This window comes from Vanessa atalanta, chromosome 14 (genome assembly GCF_905147765.1).
Source record: "Vanessa atalanta chromosome 14, ilVanAtal1.2, whole genome shotgun sequence".
Lineage (NCBI taxonomy): Eukaryota > Metazoa > Arthropoda > Insecta > Lepidoptera > Nymphalidae > Vanessa > Vanessa atalanta.
Genome location: NC_061884.1, coordinates 3045030 through 3070232, shown reverse-complemented (window position 1 = coordinate 3070232; position 25203 = coordinate 3045030). Strand labels below are relative to the sequence as shown.

Sequence of the window (25203 nt, the reverse complement as noted above, 5' to 3'; positions counted from 1 at the left end):
AACTTTATTGATATCTGTATTATTCAGTACAAAATTGAAAATTGTCAAGTTAATTTGTATATATTATGACTAAAGTTCACGATTTCTTAATAGTATATTACGAGGGTCTTTTCATCAGTAGAACTATCGTGTAAGAACAAATTTGAAAGTCACCGCAAAACATGATTGTAAAATGTCAGAAGGTTATATGTGACATTGATTATCATTGTAACAATTTAAAGCGTCAAAAAAAAACGGATCTTCGCAAGTCCGTTTTGGACATTTTACGAATTAGTTACAAAGTAAGTTCAAAGGGACGATATTTTTGTATGTTTTCTTAAATATTTGATTTTATTTTTTATTTATTTGGTAAGACTACGTGATATACATATCTAATTCTACGTACAATAATAATAAAAATAAAAAGCAAACAAAAAATACTACTACGAATACTAAAACAGAAATTAATTCCAAAAAAAAAAAAAATCATCTTTCAAATTATGAAGTAAAAATTTTCTAAAAAAAAGTCAAAAAGATAATGTTTGATTTCATATTTAAAGAGAACATTGTACACAAATAAAATCTTTGAAATAACTCTCTTGACAAACTGAATCAAACAACAACAACTCTTGGCATGAAAACAGTGATATGGTAAAAAATATTTCTTTCATTTATCATTATGATATTCTATCTGCTTTTAAATTAAAAATAATATATTCATCTTTTTTTTTGTCTCATATACAAATAACACTTTTAACGCTAGAAGGTGATAGAAGACAGTTGGTATACTCACAATGGCAAAATGCTTTAAGTAGTACTGGTAGTACTACCTGTAAGTAGTTGTTGCAGCGTCAAAGAAAAGAAGTGCTCATCCATACATACATATTCATGTTACCCACTTCGCAGTTCACTTCCGAGGAAGTAGACTGTAAACGTAGCATAAAATATTATGTTGGCAACTCATTTATAAAGTCAATTACGTTTATATGAATATACTATAGCTTCCGCCTGCGGCTTTAACCGTGCACGGGGGAGGAGGCAGGGTGATTCAGATGTTGTTAGGCGGCCTATGTCAGTCAGAATTTAATCTATTTCTATTTCAAACATTCAAATCCGTTCAGCAGTTTTGGGTGATTGACACGTACAAACATTTATTATATTTTTAGTATAAATTTTAAATATATTATTAACACCGTTCTCTGTCCCATTTGCCTGTTTACCTTGTTACTTATAATACTTATTTGCTTTACAAAAATATACTTAGAAGTAGATGCTGTAAATCAACTACGTGAAGTTTTTAAAGTTCCTTAAAAGCGTTGTTACCAAATGACTCGGGAGGCAGCCGAGGCAACTTGTGTGAAGTCATTTCTCTAATTAGCGAGAATGTAGACATCCTACGAACTACGAACTAGCTTCGAGACATCCAAAAAGAAATAGTAGTTACCGAAGTATCAAAGAATTCCTTTTTTAATTAACTAACAGCGCACGCTCAGTGATGTCTATGTTGACAGAAATTGACAGTTTATTTTTTCTTTCTGTCCAAAGAAGCATATATAAAAAGCAGTATTAGGTAAAGAAAAAAGAAGTAAGAGGTAAACAGTTAGAGACGCAAATCTTATACAATCTCGTTGAAAGTGAAACCTCTATATGTAACTTTGAGAACCCATAAGCAATTTGAAATATATATCTATCACCCTTACACTTTTGGTTTCAGCTTGATGGGATGATAATTTAGATAGAGATGGCGACAATGCGGCATGGTTTAAATGTGCTGTTGCATACTTTATATGAAATTTTATTAATTTAGCATTTTTGATTCATTTTAATATGTCATATTTATTAAAGCTTCTGCCAGTTCGTCATGTTGATTTTATTAAGAAGAACCTCCATTAAACTCAATAGTTTCTCTTTTTCGTAAAAAGCAAATATCAATTTATTGACTCAGTTTCAGTTTTATTTTATACTTTAAACAATTTATAAATCTTTTTTTTTTTTTTGATACAATTCTTTGTATCAAAAAAAAAAGATTAGAAATAGAAAAGATTAATAATATGCCAAAAACTAAATAATAACTTTATTACGACATTATATTTTATTAACCTCTTCGGAATTAAACGATCGACGATTACAAGTAAACATAATGTCCTCAAAGTATTATTAAATGATTATACCGGATCTAAACTTTACAAAATGAATGAATACACGTAATTTAAAAAATCGATTTATCAATTCGTAAATTCCGAATTTAAAACGTAATACTTTGAGTTCCTATCAAAATTTCGAAACTGTCACAATTTCGGAGAAACGAGATATGTTCAATATTCATGTATGTATTTATATATACGAATATATCGTCCTAGTAACAAATTGAAAACCACAAAAATTTAATCCAGTAGTGTGGACGTTCGATACGAATACGTTTGGTTGATTTTTATTTCTGAATATAAAAGTGACATGCTAAAATGAATTCGTCTGACACAATAATAGAAAAACAAAATTGGTGCGGCTTTGATTTAGTATATCAGATTTTATGATAGTTTAGTAAACAATAATTTTATGTGAATATCTAAGTTTGTACTTAAGGTATGCGAGTCGATTGGATGTTATAGACGTTAATGTACTGCAGGGCTATATAGAGCTACAACAAAGTAGATAATATATCTAAATAATATACATTGACTTATCTCGACTCGAATTATAAAGCTGTCTAAACAAAGTATTCATATGCCAAATTTTATAGTAATCAGTTAAATACATAACATAAAAATGAACATACATAAATATACTACCTACCGTACCCATTCTTAATTAATTATTTGAAACACATTTTCTGAACGCACCCGTAAACAAATATGGCCGCCCGCTGAACTGACATGTCATTGAGTTTCATCGATTTAATATCGAATTTTGCGGGTATATTATCGACTCAAAATAATTATTTTTAAACGATCTATAATTGTGGATAGGTGGCGTTCGCGTCTGTCGTAGATCTGCATTAAATGATTAATAGAGATATAAAAAACACAAATAAACAATCCACCTGATGGAACCACGTCATTCTTATAGAAGCTCTTTAGAAAGGAATTTGAGAATGCATTACAAGTGTGCTGTAAACCAAGGGATATAAGGTGTTAATGCAGCCAAGTATAATTTTTGAAATATCGTTTTTTATAAAACTTATCCTTACAATATAAGACTAAGATAGTCGAAGTTATATAAATATCAAGAGTCCGGCTTTAAGTGCTGAAGATAGTTCGCGTTAAACTTTTAGATTTACGATTGAATTTAAGATATTCATTTTAAAATATAAAGGGAATTTCTTCGAAATACATGATCCAAGAAGACATAGTCTTGAACGGAAAAATAAATTTAGTATTATTGGAATACTTTTCACATACAATAGGAATACTTTAAGATATTCAATACAACGCTTATTTATGAATTCTTCCTGATTTTTCAAAAAGGAAATGCATCGTATCAATGTCGATGTGTGACGTATTATTTTTCGTTTTTTATAAGGATTCAACTTCAAACGTCAACAAGATACTTAAAAACACACACATGGTTTTTTTACTGATATTAGCAATATCATCAAAATGACTTGTTGGCATATCGTAAACCTATTCTTATGGTTGTGGAATGTGGAAGTACCTCATTGTGTCTGGATCATTTTTATGACAACGCTTTGATTTTTTTTTTTCTAGTCAAGTAAATTAATATTTAAGGTTTCGATTGGAAAATGCTTCTCTGAGCTCACGGTTTATCTGTTACATGTCATAAATGTAATCATTAATAAAAAACTAAATGTTTAAAATTATAATTAACTTTAATAATGTTATCAATTTTTAAACAAATGTGGACAGGCCCTTATTTATCGTGTACAACTAAAGCGACGTGATAAACCACTGACAAAGCCGTAATAGTAATCGATGTTTCGAAGTAAGCTCTACAGCGCCACAAATTTCCTAAAACCGTAAAAAGGCCCCGTTACATTGTGATATTTTTTTTCGAATTTTCCCATTTCTCAAGGGACTTAACCTCTATCGACTATTATCATCAATGACATCATCCCGCTTCCCATTTGTCACGGCTACGCTTCCACGTCATCTACACTTGAAGCCGGTTAAATCCGGTTATATAAACCGGACGTTATTTTTTAACGTTAATATTTTTTATATGAATACAGCTGTTATTTGTCTTAATTACTGTGAGTCTATTTATAAAGTAATGTTATAAGAAAGTCATACTAATTTTATTTATTTAAATATATTAGTATATTTTTACCAGAAATTAAGACCATCTGGTATTGCAGTCAATTCTAAGTTCTAATGACAAATATAACTTTTGATATTTTAATATAGAAAATATTTTAAGTTAATATGAATAGCTCACGATAGCATAAATTAAAACCTTTGCTTAATTCCTATATTTAAAAAAAAAAACTAAACAAAAGAGTTCTTAACAAAAAAGCCTTGGTGAGTGAGTTATTTAGCAAAAAAAAGGAAAATTATAGCAAATTCTAATGAAGGCTGAAGAACACAACAAATAAAGGAATTTTGCTATTAAAATTTTATTCTATTTCTTATGTCGTATAAACTTTAAAATAATATTAAAATTATGTCATGAATTGCAAATCAGCAGGAATGAGTTTTATTAAAGTTATAATAAATTATATAAAACGAACCAAGCCAAGCGAGTACCAGTAAGTATTTAATTTGGTTCTTTATAATCATTATCTTGATTAAGGCATAATAAGGTAATATATTCTCAATATCACTCAACTCTGCTTTAATATGCACGAACAGCAATCCGCCCCTAATATGCATTTAACGACTGTTTACGACCTCAGAACTAAAAAATACAGAAATGCTATATATTTTGTCGTAAATGAAATACGCTGGCAGTATTAAAGTATGAAATCTATCAAAGATAAACGTACGATATTTTATTTACTCTCGTCAGTGTAGTAACTAAAAGTTCGCCAGTTTGTAGGATTAAATTGCGGCTCCAACGAATACAATTTATTAAGTTTTTTTTGTCCAGTGCTAAGAACTATAACACCCCACAGTTGGAAAGTTGCCTGACCACCGTAGTGGAAATTCTTTCGAGAAAATTCTGTATCTTATTTTTTTTTCTATCACAAATCGTTTTAGAAAGAGGTTCATGGATTCATAGATACTGTATTCCTTAATACATCATTTGATGTCATATCTGATATATATTTTTTGTTCTGTAATTTGCCACAATCACATGGTTGACCGACCATCTGAGCCATTCAATTAAGGCTTGTTCACGACTGAATTTATTATAAAAGATTACCTTACGATTACATATAACTAAGCCAAGTTAAAATTAAGATTAATCAATTAAAATTTTAAGATTCTGGTTTAAGGAAGATGTTTAAAACGTCAGAAACAAGAAAATATATTAAAATTTAAAACATTTAAATTCTAACATTTCTCATAACGTGTCAATGTTGCGGCAATTAGATTACATTACGTCACAAGCAAATTCGATGCTCTGTTTCCAATATGTTTCAAAAAAAAAATAACTCTATCGTTATTTAAATAAAATTAATCTACTCCTCACAAAATAGTTATACGGCCTAAAAGAAAAGAGTATTTATTCAAACGAATTAACTTTTTACCATTGACAAAATTGTAACTTGATAAATTTATTAACTTAAAGTAAACACATTATGCAAAAATGTAACGCTCAGGCAAAATTTTCTGACCTACTTTCAAACTAATTCATTTCGGCCCGTAGGGGTTCGCGTAATTCGTTGAAAAATAACGCGTTTTAGCGTTTAAAGCCGTGAGGCCAAACAGCGCATCTCAAGATAAAATCAGTTAATAAGCGAAACAAAGGAAAGTCAAAATACATGCATACACTGCATACAACCTTTGTAATTTTGTATTAATATATGTAAGACATACACGCCATCATGTGACCTGACTAACGTTCAGACAAAAAAAAAACCCTGAGTTTGAAACCTCTGAGCACACTGTCGCGCTAAATTTATTTTAATTTACAAACACTACTCGTAGTATGCTTTCCTTTGGAATTGGAATCTTTTAACTTATTTGCTTTATCAAACGGATCTTTTTACGCAATGAATTTAACAATACGAACGTATTTATCATCATCCTTATGATTTTTATAATTAAATTCCTCTAATAAATGTTAATCTACAATAAACATTACATTTTATAACACTGAAACATATAAGTTTATTTTCTTATCTTGGTATAATATTTGTCACTGTTTATATTTGATTACTCTATATAAATATAAAACAATATATCTTATGTTGTTTAAAGGTATTAAAATTTACAATAGGAATGTTATAAGTAATGTGATAAGATACTCTTAATAATTTAATCGATGGTAAGGTTTTGTGCAAGCCCGTCTCGGTACTCATCACATATTCCGCCGCCCAGCAACAATATTCAGTGCTGTTGAGTTGAGAATTTGAAGGATGCGTGAGCCAATGTAACTACAGCCACAAGGGAGAACATCTTAGCTGCCCAGATTGAATTGGTGCATTGGCAATGGATTTAATGGTTAGAATTTCATACGGCACAAATGTCTGTGGTCAGTGGTGATGGTTACCATCAGATAACCCAATTCCCCGACCACCTGACTTTGCTACAAAGAATAACACTAAACAGCTATTGGAAGAATGAATAATTTAAAGAAAGTGATATAACAATAAAATTGATAGTACAATAAAATTCACGTCTAAGTTAAAAATAAAAGGAAGTACTAACTTTTGTGATCAATAATGCAGAGAAAGTTGAACGATACAAAACTGAACACCGTAAACGTCTTGTTAAGTACTATAAATGTCTGATGCTATAAACTCGGAGGTACTGAAGACTTAAATGTTACAATAGAATTTTTAAAGTACTTAAAATAAAAGAACACAGAGGAAACGAAAATCTTTTTACAAAACAACCTTTTATCCACACACTAAAATAAATAACATTTACAGATTGTATTGTTCACGAAGAGCGTTTGCAAAATTTCACATTTCACACACAGTTGTAAGATTTTATGTTAACACATATATACAGGTGAAGTTAATTAATAGAAAATAAATAAACTGAGACTGTGGTTTTTATCATCAGATGTTTGATTTTCTTAGCATAAGCAGCCCGTAATTGTCCCACTGCTGGGATAAAGGCCTCCTCTCCCTTTGAGGAGAAGGTTTGGAGCATATTCCACCACGCTGCTCCAATGCGGGTTGGCGGAATACACATGTGGCTGAATTTCGTTGAAATTAGACACAAGCAGGTTTCCTCACGATGTTTTCCTTCACCGCCGAGCACGAGATGAATTATAAACACAAATTAAGCACATGAAATTTCAGTGGTGCCTGCCTGGGTTTGAACCCGAAATCATCGGTTAAAATGCACGCGTTCTAACCACTGGGCCATCTCGGCTCTTTGATTTTCTTATGACAAAATAAATAAATGTAAAATAAAAAAACTTTTTCTCAAAAGCTCATTACTTTGTCGGATTATAAAAAAATTGAAAATTATTTCGTAGAGGGCATAGTCTCCAATGATCAGCCGAATGTTTCACTTCGTCTTCGTCTATTCCAGTGATATTATTTTCGATACAATCATTTTCGCTTGCTTGACGCATTCTATCTATTAAATAATCACGACTAGTGTATAGTTTATATTTATATATTTCTCAATCATGATTTACCCTGACAAATTCAGAATGAAACAAGAACAAAGGAAAACTGACAATTATTTAAGCACTGCTTCGAGCTAAAAAAGCGAGGGGACGCTATCTGTCCGAGTGAATAAATTGTCGGTACGGTGAATCTTAAACTGTCACACTGATAGCTCTTATTTCCTAAAATATAAAGACTATATTCTAACAATAAACTCTTTGATGTACAGTGACCGCAACAAAAAAATTGAAAACAATGTATGCGATGGACAGTGGCTATCGAAAAATGTGAAGCGAATTGTTAGTCTGTGGTTTCTGTGGCTTTATATTTAGCAGTCAATATTTTATTTCGATGATATCGATCTTATACGTGATTTGTTTTTAATTGAAGTATATTGTCGTCGATCAATCAAAAATATAATATTTGGTAATTTTACTTAAGCTTAGACTGACAAATTTTAGTAAAATGTAATTACCATTTCTCTGTCTTCCCAATTATCATCCCAGAAAGTGTCATAAAAATGCAGCAGGTGACCTTTATTTAGAAAACTTCCAAAGCCACAAATTGTAGAATAAGCTGATTACAATTTCATGCCGCTGTAATTCTAATTTAATATGAAAAGTTATGCTTTTGTAAACTTTTGCAAACTATTCATAAAGCAAAGTTCACAAAGCGAGTTATGAGGAAACCACAAAAGGGACAGGAGAGGATATATAGTTTGGAGGTGGCTCTAACGGCAATTCGTATGCTAAGACGATTCCGATTCAATTATCCGTGATTCTGTTCTCGGTCTGTTGGCGAGAAAAATGTGAATTGATATACCAAGTGATTCTTTTAACGTAATAATATATTCTATACGTGGCTTCGTTTGCATAGAATCAGTAATTTATATTTCAACTTGGATAGAGTTTTTTTAACCTGTATTTTCTTACTGAACAAACAACGGTTGCATTGGCCAATAGTTGACACAGTGCCTTGCAACAACAAGCTACAGCCCCTGTTGCGGTTAAGTTCAATAAGAAATTATAAACACACTTTTACGCGCACTTTTGCCCTCGTATCTGGTGTTTTCTGCTCCCCTGACAACGTGTATGCATAATTGCATTGGTTTCGATTGAATAGTTAAGACATGACAGCGTAACAAACATACAAACCAAATCATTTTCGAATTTATAATATTTGTTAGGATAGTAAACACGTGAACTAATATCAGTATTCAACTTCAGATATCTACATAAATATTAGCTTCAAAAATTTGCACACATATTTAGAATCGATGATAGATATGGAATGAGGACCATGTTGTGAGGAAGGTCTTGAACATGGATGTGGATGGATATAGAGGTAGGGGACGACCAAAGAAACGATAGATGGATTGTGTGAAAGACTATATGGTTGATAAAGAAAGAATGGTACTTGTGAGATGACGTCTGACAGAGAAGTTTGGAAATTGGGATAAGGCCAGGAGGATGATTTAGAATCGATGATACATCCATAAATTTTTTTCTTAATGGTTACCAGGGTCATAAGATTGATTTTTATCTCTTCATCATGGAATGCTTCACCAATATCATTAATATTTATAATAGAGAGTGCATTTGTAGTTAAGCTAATTCTTCTATCACGCTAAGTGCATAAACATGTATTTTTTGCGGAAAACTATATAGCAGGATTAGGTAGCAAATATTAATTTTTGGAAAGTAATCCGTTTAGCAGATATAACGTTAACGTATCCAATTTATTTATGTTTATAGCAAAAATTTAAATAGCATATTTTTTAGTATTCAGCATATTTGTGTTTTACACAAGAGTTACATTATAAGTAACTCTTGTGTAAAACACAAAAACAGAGATGGTTTTTTTGCAGTGATAATAATAATATTTAAAGTAAAAATAAATCACAACAAAGTGAATTTAAAATCAAAAGCGAATGTAAATTTCCAAGAGTGCGAAATGGCGTGCCTTTTTGGTAAAACGTCATAATTGCTGTCACTTTTTTAATAATTATTGACGTATTCTTTATTACACACGCGTAATTTTTTTAAACTGAGAAAAATAAAATCAGATAACAGAACTTTTTTTCAAACTAAACTGAAAATAAATTTGGATTATTATGTCTATATGGTATACAGTATGTATCATATGATATTCCAATCACTTCTTTTGAATATATGTAGTAGTATATAGTAGTAACAACTTTATAATCTTTAACTGATCTAAGCCCTTCTTTCCTCTATGACGGCTTGGAGTTAAGTCTTCTTGCAGCTATCATCTGATGCGAGATTTTTAGTTAAACATAAATTACGCACATTAAAGAACTTAGGCATATTCCCCGTACCTGAAACACTGAACCGGCGACTCCTATTTACAAAAATATAAATCTAATGGCACCTTTAGCTGCTCCCGCTTGAAATTCATTTAGTGATGAAAATGATTGAATAATAGGGTTATTTATCGTCCAAATTACACACTCAAAAGGCCTATGTATATCTATGCTTGAGTTTCAAGCTTGCTTCGTACCAAATTCCATCCAAATCGATTCAGTCATTTCGTCGTGAAAGCGTAATAGACAAATAGAGCTACTGTCCTATTTATAATATTAAGTACAGATAAACAAAAACAATACTAAATTTAAATTTTTGGTCTCTACGTTATTTAAGCGTCTACAATTCCCCATTCAAACATCTCGTCGCGACTGTGATTGGTGGATATTTGCAATGTTAAACCTGAGCTGTTTTGTCTGCCTTATTTTAGCATAAAACGATAAACTCTTCTCGTTTCTGGCGTATGTTAATCAAGAGATTCCGTCAACAATTTTCTGCATATTTACAATATGGTAAAAAATTCAAACGACTTTACACCTTTTTGCTAAGCTATCTCTTGGTTTTGTAGACGTAACAACCCATTTAATAGAATCGTTAAACTTTGGTTCAACCAATGAATGTACAGAAATATTACGCGTTATGTGTCAAATTAAAATTTATTAAATCGTGCGTAACAAAAAAATAACTGTTTCCATTTTTAAATGTCACATTTTTTTATAAAATTGTAGGTGGACCGGCCAATGGGGCATCTAATGTATACATATATGTGATGTCACAACCGTCAATAAAAAATAGCACTGTAATAATTACCATTTCTTAAGTAAAAGTAAGATAACATTAAAATTATGTAGATATATCTGTAGAAAACTTTACTTATACCAAAATTTATTTTGATAATATATTTATATTGAGTATGACAGACTAATTTATTTCAGGTAACGTACCAGAGAATTTAATATTCGCACTATTCTTGTGCCGTACTTCCAGCTCCAATGATTTAGAAGCGGTTGCAGAATGTCCTTTAATATCTGGTGCTTTGGATACAAGCCAACTACCTGGTGCTTATTAACGTATGTGGCTGTGAAACATAATACTCCCACGGATAATAGCCGTCCGCCTCGAGTGTTATGATATCCTAGTATTTGAAAAGCAGATATGCTAATTATTGCGCATACAATTCGTCGCCAACATTTCTAGAAATTTATAGGCTTATTCAGGGACTTTAGATTATCATACTCAAAGGAAAATAATGTACAATATAATTAATAAAAAATATTATTCAACTTTGAAAAAACAAGCTTTATATGATGCCTTTGTTTTCTATTACTAGATACAAAGTATTAACAAGATATTGTTTTTTAATTTATTTACTAGATTAAATTTAACATTATAACCTCATTATAATATAACTACAATAATCCACAAGTAGCTTTCTATTAAAAGAAAAAAATTGTTATCGTTCGTCTCCTACGCTGTCCTGTTGAGCGCACAGCGACCGTGACGCACCATGACGCGCCATGTTTTTATGTAAGAGATAAATATTCTAAGAAAAAATTCATAGTAAAAATAAAATATATATGTAACTGATTGTTGGATAAGAGTAACTATTGAGTTTCTTGCCGGTTCTTCTTGATAGAATCTATGTACATTCTGAAACGATGGCTTGAAATTAAATTTAATCATTTAAAAATGACGATTCAAAAGAGCTCGCAATATCTTGAATTTATTTTGATTTGATTTAATTTCATATGCTATTGTATGATTAATTTTGAATAATATTTCAAAAAAATCCTCAACATTATATAATTTGTTCATTATAATTTCACCTGGCTGCAGAATAAGCTCAACGTTTTAAACGAAAACGCTATTGTATTGAGGCTGTATACTCGGCGGCATGCCAAAATCTAAAATGCTATCTAGATGGTTCCTTAGCTCATTTCATTAGAATAATGTTTGTGCAGAATGTAGTTACACTTGTAACAAGTGATCTAGACGATTTTCTCTCTTTATACTGATCTCGAGATTATTTTGAGACAGATTTATGAACTGTATTTGCGAAATTTGCATGAGGAAAACGCAATAAGGATCGAGGTGGTCACATCATTATTCAAATTTCCTTCTTATTAATATTTTGGCGTTTATTCATGTTTCAGTTATTTTTTAACTAATCCTTTGAAGAAATTCATTTAAGAATAATATTTTATATTAGTCCTCGGTCGTTTTGTTTCTGGAAAACTTAACCATATAGAAGCATAACGAATCAGATTATAAAGCAAAAAGCGTAGAGCATGCAGAACATTAAATTGAGGCAACAAAAGCGAATACAATTCCCTGTAATGCGAAACGATGCGTCTTTTTGTCAACGTACGTAAAAAAATAATAATGAAAGTTATTGCACTTTTGACGTATTGACAAAAACAAAGTGTTCGTTTCGCACTCCCAAGAATTTGTTGTTTTTCAGGACAGTCAAAAATGATATTTATTTTATAAACCAAATGGCCTGATCTCGTATGTTTCCGCATCTGAACAAACGTAATTGCGGTTAAAAGTAATTGATTTATTAAATAGAATAATTAATTAACTTTTAGCAATAATTTACGTACTCTGCAATATTATGATACTTCAATGTCAGATTTTATTAATATGTTCGCGTGAATTTTCGACATGTAATTTCGACGTAACATTTATACAATACTAGCTGAAACCGCGGTTTTACCAACCCGAAATTAAAAAAAAAACTTTTTAGCACACAAACATTTACCCAAAATGTTACCGCTTCGAGAGATCTATTAAAAAAGTAGCCTGTTCTGTTTTTTTGACTCAAGCATACTCCGTACCAATATACATCAAAATCTGTTCACTGGCTTTGTCGTCAATGCGTAACAGACAGACATTATAAGTATAACTAGCAGTGTCTCTACTGCAAAATAATAAGATTGGTCAAAATGAACAAATTGTTTTATTTGACGAATGAATGAGTATTTTACCAACTTCTTAAGAAATTATTTATCATACAAACATGATAAAAACTAACATACCAAATTTCATCTAAATCACTTCAGCGGTTTAAGCGCAAAGACGTATTAGACAATGTCTCTTTTGAATTTATATTATTTCTTCATGAATCATTCAAATAAGACTACTCTGTGACATTACCGCCATATACCAAATACCAAGAGAGATATAAAAAATATTGACGTGTCAATAATTAAAATATTTTTTATCACTTTGTCAAAACATTTTCGATGAACATTAAATACTAATGTACATTTTGTAAACTGAAAAGACTTTAAAATTCGATTAAAATAATCGAATTAAGTTTTATTCGATTATCAAGAATTTAATAAATTATAGTCTAAACGTCATAAACTCGATCTATCAAAAGTTGCCTTAGTCGATGATGAATGGTCGGACGGATGAGTTATTTTAATTGCTTTTTCGAGACGATGAAAACTTCGCATGGAAATTGGAATACCGCAGACATGTTGATGGATTGGCCCCCACTCTCTCGATTGGTGGATTGTTAGTCTTTTTGGATTTGTACGTTTTTTTGATGACCGCACGCACCTGTTTGAATGGTTTTGTTGGTGAATTCGTGTATTATGCAACTATATAGAAGAGGTTATATGAATGAGAGTGGGGAAAGGGATGTGTATCACTTTGTAAAAATATAATATTATATCATAAATTAAGGTTATTATATGTCAGTTAATTTTTATAATTTCCAACGTAACCTAAACGAAGGATACGTTCTATTGTAATTTCAATCACCGTTCACAATCTTGCGAGATAGATTACAATCTAACGGTATATACAATTTTACGACGATACATATATAAAAGAACAATTGCAGTATTTCATTCTCGATATAAAAGATAAATCTGTAATAATAACAGATAGCTGAAAACGGCGTACAAAATAATTCATTGGAAGCACCCTGTAGTTTGTTATACTGGCAGGGCCAGGTAAATAAAAAATAGATAGGGATGGGATTTCAACTGTATTTATGACTTCATACGATGCATTGGTACGGGCTGGTACTTGTTTATGTCAAGTGGAATGAATGTCCCACGAGTGCAGTTTATTATATGAATATATGAAATAGGTCAATACTCTTGTATCCGAGACAAAAAACTTCTACCATAGCCTAATAAAGACTTAAAGAATGCCATATTGAAGGAGCTATATATAGTTATATAGTATATATTTTATTTGATATTGTGTGCATATTATGATATATCTTGTGGGCTACACTGGGTCACTTGTTCTAGAAAATAATATTTTAGTAATAAATAATGATAGTGGCCTGTGAACTGTGCCTACTTTTATTTTTAGGTTTTTTTGATATATTTTTTTTATTTGTTACATATTTGGCAAATTTTCAAGCTTGATAAAATATAAACACAAATTTAGGGGTGATTGGCCAGCTTATCATTCTGTGTGTGTATGTATATAAAATAATAGTTATATATATATAGCTTAATGATTTTGTTAGGAGTGGGGACGGCAATAGCCCAAGGGGTCAGGATCGATCCTGCGACTTTTTACATTTCTAGGCGGCTTAAACGCTTGCGCTATTGACGCTCCAACCTTATACCCAGGCGCTTTGCTCACCAATAGACTCTAAAAAAAAACCATCCTAACATACAATGTCATTATCGAAGTTTAAAAACGTCTCTGTCATAAATAACTGGATACATCTCAACTCGTAAGACGTTACGATCGTATAACGCAGGTGTTTCGTTCTAAAACGTTACATAGAACTTCATAACTGCTGAAGGCCTACCGCGGTTACGTCAGTTCATAACTCGACCCATTAATGTCGCCTCTCGTATAATCCGTCACTTAAAAGACTGATAACGATTTAATGGTTTTATCAAAGTATTAATGGAGTGGATTATCACTTATAAGGTCCTTGTTGTATTAATTATGGATATTTAAAGTAAATTGTCCTTTTGAATTGTACTTTTCAAAAGGAGAGGTTTCCTTAGTTTATCTGTGGGTCATTTAAAAGCTGTCACTTTTTACTAGCCAGGTTTTTCAGCCTGAAATACTTTACAATGCTATTTACCGACTTCTATAAATAAAGGAGAATCTATTCGGTTTTATGTATTTTTTTTTTAACTTTTTCATCAGAACAACGCCACGCCTTTTATGAACCATTTTCGGAAATTTTTCTTATTTTTGAGTATACTTACGTATCCGTTGAGTCTTATTTAAATCGAACGAAAAAGTATTATTTGAGGGTGAAAAATACGGTTGATTGTTTTCATGACCTTGAATTTTATTTCTAATTTATGAAGTCGGTTTTTACTATAAAAATTTTATAATAATTTACCTATTGTTAATTTAACCTATTGTTAATTGATGGTTCTATGGTTGTAGCTTACGCGCTAGTACCACCAACATCTGTACAAAGATTTAGCTCAATCAGACCCATCGGTCTAGCGACGCATACGAGAGAAACAAATTAAAATTCACTAAATACATATTTATACATAGTTTTGGATATTTTATAAAATCTGTTCTTCAGTCTTATTCTGTAGCACGCACTTGATATCTCACTCGAAAAGTGTAGAATCCTGAGTTACGCCGATATTTCGTTATCCCATATACATATATATCATAATTATTGTTACCAGTGCCAAATATCTAATATTCAAATTACTTATGTATGTAACAATAAATTTAGATAGTATGATGATGCAGATTTAATTTTTCGGGATTAATAATATAAATAAATGCACAAATAAAGCGATCCAATTTACTGTATTAACATTACATTGAATCTATGTTATTTATTAAATAATGCATATTTCTGCAACAAAAATACTTCTTCAAATATAAAATGATAGCTTTAAAACTTTTATAAGTGCCTAAATAAAAAAATGACTTTAATATACTTTCAACATTAAACAGTTTTCCTTCTAATTTTGTAAATGTTACAATGTAACAAAGCTTTTATGTTAGCAAGGTCGAGTTGTTTGTTAATATTTGAACGCAGCTGTCGCTCCACGACTGAGAGATCATTTGTCGAACGAGTGCCGAGTAGAACGGACGTCTTCGGGGAAGATTCTAACGTCCTAAAGCAAACGCTGTTTGAGAGGAAATAGGGTTGAAAGGTCATTTGGTCACTACGTTTTACGAAACACCAGTTGTTTGTTTGCTTATATATTAAATATATTTGAATTTAATAAAAGTTCATTAAAATGAACAGTTAAAGTTAAGTGGTCTGTACAGATAGGTCGAGACAATTTACCAGGTATACTACCGCCAAATAGAATACTTTGTATTGTTGTAATCCGGTTTTAAGGATAAGTGAGCCAGTGTGACTACGGTGTTACTAATCAGTTCCCAAGGGCAGCGGCGCATTAGCGATGTAAATAAGGATTTATACCTCTTACAACATCAAAGGGCTACTACTTGCCTATCACGTGACCCATTTACCCGTCCGGTTATCTATAACATCATATGGCTTAATTCAGAAATGTTGTTACTTCCAATATTAGGTAGTAGTATAAAAACATTTAAGACAGATCTAACTTAATTGGAGTTTAGCCATTCGAAAAATGGTATGAACAAAAAAATAACGTACTGTTACGAATTATACTTGAAATAGTATCGTAACTTTTTGGCTTACCGTAACTTTTTTAAATTTAATAAAATAAGCTATCGCGTTTTGGGTTTGGTAGTCAGGTGTTAGGGATAAGGAGTAACCTGTGCATTTTTAGGGATCCAAGGTAGCCCAAATTTCATCAAATTTGCTGACCTGGTTTGGCCGTGAAAGAGTTACAGACAGACAGAGTTATTCTTTCGCATTCATAATATTAATATATGTAGATAAAGTCTTCTTAATTTTGACTTTTCGAAAATGTTTTGTCAATAAATTGCTTTTAAGTGCCTCAAAGTATGAAACATTCAGCCAGTTCAAATATCGTTTAAAATTCGATTTATCTGAACTAAAATGCGTAATAAACTTTAACGAACCGTAAATTCGTTATACAACAAACAATCACATAATTGCCATGAATGTGCTCAACAGCCGTGAGCTATTATGATTGATCTATTAATTGGACGGTAGCGTGTAATTACTTTATCACTGTTGCCCATTCTCAAGGGGTTGATCACGTGGTGTGAAACCAGTGATATGGCTAATTTTAACAAAGACCATACTATTAAAAACATACATAAGAGGAAGTTTGAAAGTGGCACCGGTAACCGAGAAGCTATCTGGAAATCGGCTGTCTTGGTATGGGCATGTTATGCGGAGGAATGAGGGCCATGTTGTGAGAAAGGTTTTTAGAATGGATGTGGATGGATATAGAGGTAGGGGATAACCCAAGAAACGATGAATGGATTGTGTGAAAGACGACATGGTTAGAAAGAATGTTACTTGTGAGATGACGTCCGACCGAGAAGTATGGAAGAAGAAGACATGCTGCGCCGACCCCGAGTAAAATAGGGATAAGGGTTAAGAGGATGATGACCATACTATTATAAACGTATCATTGCTTACAGGTCTTCGATATTTGGAAGTAAGGAAAAGCCTATATGTATCCCTCTGCCTGGTCTAATGACTTCTTCGCTATTAAGAAGGTTTCAAGCTTTTTCTACCTAGCTACTGCAATGCGAATTGCTGGATAAATTTGGTGAAGATTCCAGTATATGTTCAATAAAATTTTAGCAAAATGTAATATGCCGGCGTTATACTGTATCAGGATCACGAAATGAATTATGAACACAAATGCAGATCTTAGAAACCTTGTGCTGTTTCCTCGAATTTGAACCTGAAGTCATCGGTAAAGACGAATGAAACCACGTATTTCATTCACTGGGAGATCTCCGTCATTATATATTGAACTACAAATCAGGTATTAATGAATGAATGATAAGCTTTTATTTTCATTATATAATTAAATGTTTATCTGACTGTATTTCAAAGAAGAGTATTTTAATTCCGAACGTTGCCATTAATTAAAACTCAACACATTTTCATGTCTGTGACAATTATACGAGTCTCAAGTTTTTGGTTTCGATGCGTTAAATACGAAATGCATTATATACCTACATATGTATCTATGTACATCTTTAAATTTAACTCTATTTACTGTTACATTATTTTGATGAAAGTTCTCACTTCAATTGTATTCATTCATGTAAAAAAGATTAACGACAGGCAAAAAACGTTTCCTCACGCACAAACATTTCGAAAACGTCCCTGTTTTCGAAGTCATCCGTTTCGTTCTGCTCTACAAACACTACCGGTTCCTTTTCCGTGCGAAGGGACATCAAAGGGACCAAGTCCGGTGGAAAATTCGACGATTCACAGTTCCAATCTTCAGCTGCGGCTTCGATGCAGAAAATTAAACTGCTTTGGTGTTACGCTGCCACTTTATTACGGGGATATCACGCGTAGTGTGATACTTGAGCTTGTGTTCCGAGATAACGTAGTTTAATACTCGTGTAAGCATCTACATCCTTGGTGAACTTGTTTAGCTTTTATCTCTTTGGCGTCACGTATTCACTCTTGAATCAAATTTTATCACCTGTTGCTCTTTCACGGCTAAACTACTGAACCGAATTTGATAAAATTTGGTATGAAGCAAGTTTGAACTTATTTTTATGCCTAACACCTGAACTATGACTAAGTCCTAAAACGAGAACAACGTCACGGGGGCATTAGTCAATTCTTATACAAAAAAGTTATGCCCGACGACATTGATAAAGAACTTCTTCCTTTTTTGAATTCAATTATAAGTCAATTACAAAAAATTAAGAAAAATAATAAAGTACATATAAAAAGGTACTCCTCATCAGTAGTATACTCAATATTCTATTAATTAATCTCAAGTCTCGATCTTAAAGTGCTTTTCTGGAGTTCAAATAACTCAAGAGCCTTTACCTATTACTTAGGATTTCCCATCCAACAGAATGATTGCGGAAATCAAATTTGTAAATTTGACGGATGTTGGTTTAGGTTCCCCACTGAGAACGCTCAAAACAGATTTCGAAATTGTCAAACTTGGTTTAGTTAGTTTATTCAATACAATACAATATAATAATCTTATCATTGCTAGTTTGTTATTTTGGTATCGCATACAATTGAGAAATAAAATATCTTGAAAATAACTGAAGTATCGTTATTGTAGGATATTATTGTCTATTATTAGTTTTTGTTGAACTGGTCTATTATTGACCAATAAATAAAAGACAACAATGTACATAAATATTTAGAAGAAAAAATACATTATTTTTAGTATAAGTCCTAATTTATTCAATACTCGCTGTACATAAATAACTATATTTTATATATTTAGTGTCTTTAACTTATACAATACAATTAGGAACGTACTTATTCAATGGATACAAGCTCCTGAACTAGGCCGACATTACATATCAAAACTTATTCATTTATATCATTTATGAAACAGATCGATATCTATCATGGTGGCCTTATTATCCATTCCTTACATCGCCAATGCGCCACCAACCTCTGGAACTAAGATCTTATGTCCCTTGTCTAACTTAACAATACTGGGTACTACTATTCCGCGGTTGAATATCGGATGAGTGGGTTGTACCAAGAAATTATCAAACAAAGTTCATAACAACAATATAAAGAATAACTCTTAAACACATATACAATATTAGCAAACAAACAGAAAAAAGCTTGTACATACGTGACATAAGTCTGCAATAAAACCATTTATAGAATCGACTTTTTCATACCCTTTAACGCTGTCATATACACCCAATATGTGTCAATAAAATTCGCAATAGTAGCTGACAGGGAACAACGATTTTTTTATTACTACGTCCCGATTGTGAATTCAGAGGAAATCCTTAGAAATCAGTCGGTCACATTACTTTTTGGGTTAAAATAACTTTAGTAGTCGTTCCCATTGCTCCCTCCCACTTTTTTACAGACCTGAAATCTAATTTGGCCTAATGAACTAATGACTCATTACAAATCATTACTTTATATTTCACCTTTCTAAGTATGAATATCTATTTTGTCTGATTTGTAATGAAACTCTTTTTAATAAACATTATAAATTTGGGATGAAAAGAGTAACTACTGTCTTCTTCGTCTGCTGTTTTCGATATAATCTACATTCCGAACCGATGGTCTTTACATATAATATAAATACGGTAACATTTAAAAGTGCTTGTAAAAACCTTATTAAATATATTTGATTATGTATATATGTGTAAGACTGTAAATCCCACTTACACTATACAATATCCACATCATCATAATCATCTCAGCCGGACGTCGTCCAATGCTGAACAAAGGCCTCCCTGAAAGTTCTCCGCAAAAGCAGGTCTTGCGCTACTCGCATAAAACTATATAATATAATAAAACCTTTACCAAGTAACAAAAGAACGTAAACAGAAACATTACTTAATAAAAATGATATCAATCGACATATCAACAGGTGGTCGGCCATAGAACGATTATTAAAACTTAAAACCATTAAGAATAAATAAATAACAGCCACTCCATTTAATTGAACAAACTGCTAACGTGCTCTATGAATAAATGGTTTTAATACCTATTACGGATGAGGTAGAAAACGAACATCGAACACAAGGAACTTTATCTAAGATCGCGAATACAAAACAACGATTTTCCACGTGTTTATCTTGTGTTTCCAACGTGTGTCTTATATAATTCTGCAACATGTATGTGAACTTGTTTACTGATGGAATAAGCTCAAAACATTTTAATTAACAGGAAGTCCTTTCCTTAAAGGATTACGGACACGTATTACCTACTCTTACAAGTGTTTGATTACTACTAATCAAAAAATACACTATAACTATATACAACAGTGACAAGATCTTTTTTCAAATTTAATTTAATTATATATTATTCGTATGAAATTAAGATAACCGTATAAACACAATAATGCAGCATTTTAGACATGGCCGGCCAAGATTCATAGATATATCCTGATACAGACACGATTACGAAATTAATGGCGATTTGTGACCCCATACTCAAAGCTATTAATGCAGCGGCTTTACAATATTCACTTTTATCTAATAGTGTTTAAGAGCTATAATCGTTCGTGTAAATATAACGAACGTGTTGCTTAGACATATAATAAACACATGTTGACAGCGTCGGGACAGTGACGAAATGACCAGCGATTGAGAATTAATGTTTAGTAATGAAGCCAATATTATCAAATGATCAGCTTAGACTGTGTCTTTGTACAGACGTATAAGACGGATTCGATTTAAGGGTATCCTATGTCGGTTATGTTAAGAGGTTAACTTCTTGACCGACTTTAGTAAAAATCTATCGAACTTCCATAGGTCGCGTAGTAACGCTCTATTTTTTATTTGAATGATCTGTTTTTGCGCTTTAAAGAAACGCGTATAAATGTCGTGACAGCAAACGTCATAATTAAATATAATTCTAAATACTTCTATGCTAATGTATTAATATACTTATAATGAGAACAAGTCATGTTTACCTAATTCTTAAAAATAATGTCATTTAATACGGGTCAATTGTATGATAATGAAGATTTAAGAGATGCAGCTCTGTATATAACCAAAATACATTAGCGCACCTCTTCTTCACAAAGAAAAGGATGCCTTCAAATTTCAATGTTTTATCTATTTTTGTATTAATTATTTCAATTAATCAGAATATTAACCTGTATAAGTGCCATGCATATTCGAAGATAGAAGTTATTTAAAATCTTTAAAGAGAAATTTTAAAATTCGATTTCCTTTCAATATATAACCTTTTTTTCCTTTGACGTACGTTCGTTGCATTTGAATTGCATTTTATTTGTGAGTTCGTTACAAGTCTGGCTTACCTTCAGGTATCGAATGTAATACTGGATTCCTATGAAAACTCCGTTTCGCGTATTGCATTGATTCCATATTGAATCGGGTTATTTTTAACTGGTAGGTATTATATGTAAAGTGTATAATATATATAAATAAAACTATGATGAACTTTATATTTGATTTAATACTGTAATATGACAATTGAAAAGAGTTCATAAGTGTTTACTTTATAAATTAATTAATTGGTTTATATCGAAAATATTACTAAGGTCCTTAATTATGTTTTTATACATATAGTTAGATATAAATTTATTTGCATTATTGTATTATACTGTCTTTAGTTAAAGTACGTGTGAGCACACAAGTAAAGCGATGATACAAATGTCGTCTGTAAAATTTTTAATCCCTTCTATCCTCAACAACCGAATAAAATCCCTATAACACAGCCTAATTCCTTGCTTTGCATACATATATCACTGCTTTGGTTCAACCACCCTTTCACGAGCCGATTCACCTCCCCATACCTCAGAAACCGCACAAATACACTCTTACATAACAATAATACTATTCCACAGCCTCCCTGACAAATAGCACTGTATATATCTAAAACCTATACGTGCGTAAACCACGTGGTTCAATAAAATATGCGCGAGATCCAACGCCATCTATCGGGTGGTAGCGGAGCTTCGTCGTTGTCAAAATAGGTGAAATGGTTCTAGAAGTTCATCCATTTGAAACTCGTAGTTCATACGATATATTTTACGCTACTAATAGATGGCAGCACAAGTCTTAAGTGAGAACACTTATTCTTTCCGAATTGGGATTTGATGTCTTGTGCCAGTTAGCGACTTGGCCAAGTATGGGATTTTCATCCGCATCGTTGAACAGAAATATAACTTTAGGTTCATATATAAAATTTTCAAATTACTATGAAAAAAAAAAACATTTTTTTGTTCGATTCTAATAAATCCTTTTTTTTCTTTTGTTACAGCTTTCGGAGCTCGAGCAACGAGTTCTGGAAGCCGAAGGAAGAGCGGAGGAAGCGGAAGATAAGGTAAGACTAGACAAAGAAACTATTCTTTATACTTCGACATTTCCATATATATTTTTAAAAATTAACAAAAACAGCAATATTACAACTAAGCACTTCATTGTTAAAACAATACTTTTAGTTTGAAACAATATTTAATAAATGTATACGAAATAAATAAAACCAACTAAAATAAAATACTCATATTACGTATAATCTCATTAAATACCTACACTTCCATTCTCGCATTAAATCTCGCAATAATTATTTACAAATGAACAGTTTTTGTCATCCTTTTCTAAAGGCTATAGAAACAGCGGCACACTGAGTTACGATAAATGTCAGTAGGGTCAGCAAAAAACGTAACGTTAAATCGGGAAATCCTTTTAAGGAACCTTCATCAAAACCCTTTCCAAATTATATTCCACTAGCTGTTATCTCGCTTCGCTGAGCATTAATTAAACTTTAGAAATTAATGTTCTTTTATGAATTAAATAGTACTTTAATCCATCACGTTATACTGTACGAATCGCATTTGACTCTGTCCTGAAGTTTGTTCGTGATGTTGTAACAAGCAAAATATAAATTTTCACATTTATTAGTAGTGCATGTAATATCAAAATATTACTGTTTCGTTATTATTTATATATCAATGGAAGGAATATTTGTTTAGCATAAATTAAACTACTTTTTTTTTCTGCGCATTCTTGTGTTTCGTCCCCTGGGTAGCGTGGTTTTATTAAAATTACTCGGAATTTGAAATTAATAAAACAAAAGAGTGACGTACTTTGGCACATGGGCGATGGTATAAAATAAAATACATATTTTCTACCCATATTTCTACAATTATTTTTGTCTTTAAAATAAAATAAAAAAAATTAATATACTGCCAATGACAACATACTTTATGTCAAAGATGAAAATTAATAAAAAAATCCTCATTATTCCTACGTATCTTTAGAATCAACGCAACTTATATTTTATTAGCAATGAATAACGGGCGAATTTCGACCAATGGGCGACCTCTGGTATACATTATTAGCCAATAAAGTAAACTAAATAATGCTAAGTTGCGCGTGACAATGTTCAAAGAATAACAGCGAATTGTTTTGAACATTGCAGATCCTGAACGTATGTATATAATTTAATTATTTTATTTACTTCAAAAATATTCCTGAATATACGCTTCAAATAAGAACTTAAGAATCTCCAGTAATAATTAAGACGTGACCTTGACCTTACAGTTTTCCTAAATCTAATGAAACATTATCAAAACTGGTTCATGACCAAACAATTTATTCATAAACATACTTATACATATATTTATAAAAGAATAACTATTGATTTTCTTGCCGGTGTCATCTCAACAGTCTACCTTCCGAATCGGTGGTAGTTTTCGTTTTATTAACTATTAAAAAGACACATTAACTAAAGAAAATCTTCAAAATAATCTCTCCATTAAAATAAACAATCATATTGAGGACATTCAATGTGTAAAATGTACGCATATATTATATTAATAATAATTATTGTTTTATTTCATATAAGGGTTCATACATTTACTTAATTATTTCATTAATAATAAAAGTTACAAAGATAAAATATAAATTGAATCGGTTTTCTTTATCATTAAAAGATCGATTTGATTACAGTTCTACGAACAATAATTTATTAGTTAATATTGATTTTATAAATAATTTTTTTAAGTGTTGTCTTAAAAATTACGTAGCTTGAAAGTAATTATAATTTACATTTGTGTTTGATATTGTAGGTAATTTGAGTTTTATTGATTGGATACAAAAAATGTTCGTTTTAATTAAAAGTAACATAATTATTTATATATAGGAGAAACAACGTCGTCTAACCAGTTAAGTTAATATTATAAAGTATATTGACACAACATTTTATTGTAACAAGTTAGCGGCCCTGCCACCCTTGTGGGACAATTGTTAAAAGCCGTTACAACCTACGGATGGGGTAACTAATGTTTTGGGATTATTACGAGGGTTTAAATATTAGTACAAACAGCAGCATAATTATGTTCAATATTAATTTTGTTAAAATAAATTAATTAAATGTTCGGAAAGTAATACTAGTTGGTAAAATTTTATTTTCAATCTCGTAATAAACTTATCATCGTCATCATTAAATCATCACCTATTAAAATAGAAATCGCCTATTTTGTTAACTTACTACAGATATTTCTGTTTTTTTTCTTATTTAAAAATGTAGTCCGACGGGGATATGTGTTATCTGACGTTTTATGGACATACTTTAAGAAATATCAACCACTCTTTACATTATCTTTGTGCCACAAACCAAGAACAAACCTAACCTAACCGTACCTTTAGTTACGCAACCTCTCATATCAC

The 25203-nt window shown here is 31.3% G+C and overlaps 1 protein-coding gene across 1 annotated transcript in view; it reads left to right on the top strand.

The window, feature by feature from the left end:
* The window catches only part of LOC125068972 (uncharacterized protein CG43867), a gene marked incomplete at its 3' end in the record, with an annotated part of 312796 nt that overhangs the window by 236835 nt on the left and 50758 nt on the right, over positions 1–25203 (top strand). The window contains exon 4 of the mRNA XM_047678378.1: positions 22793–22855. Within this exon, the coding sequence (XP_047534334.1) occupies positions 22793–22855 (63 nt within the window). The remainder of the gene's footprint in view (positions 1–22792; positions 22856–25203) is intronic.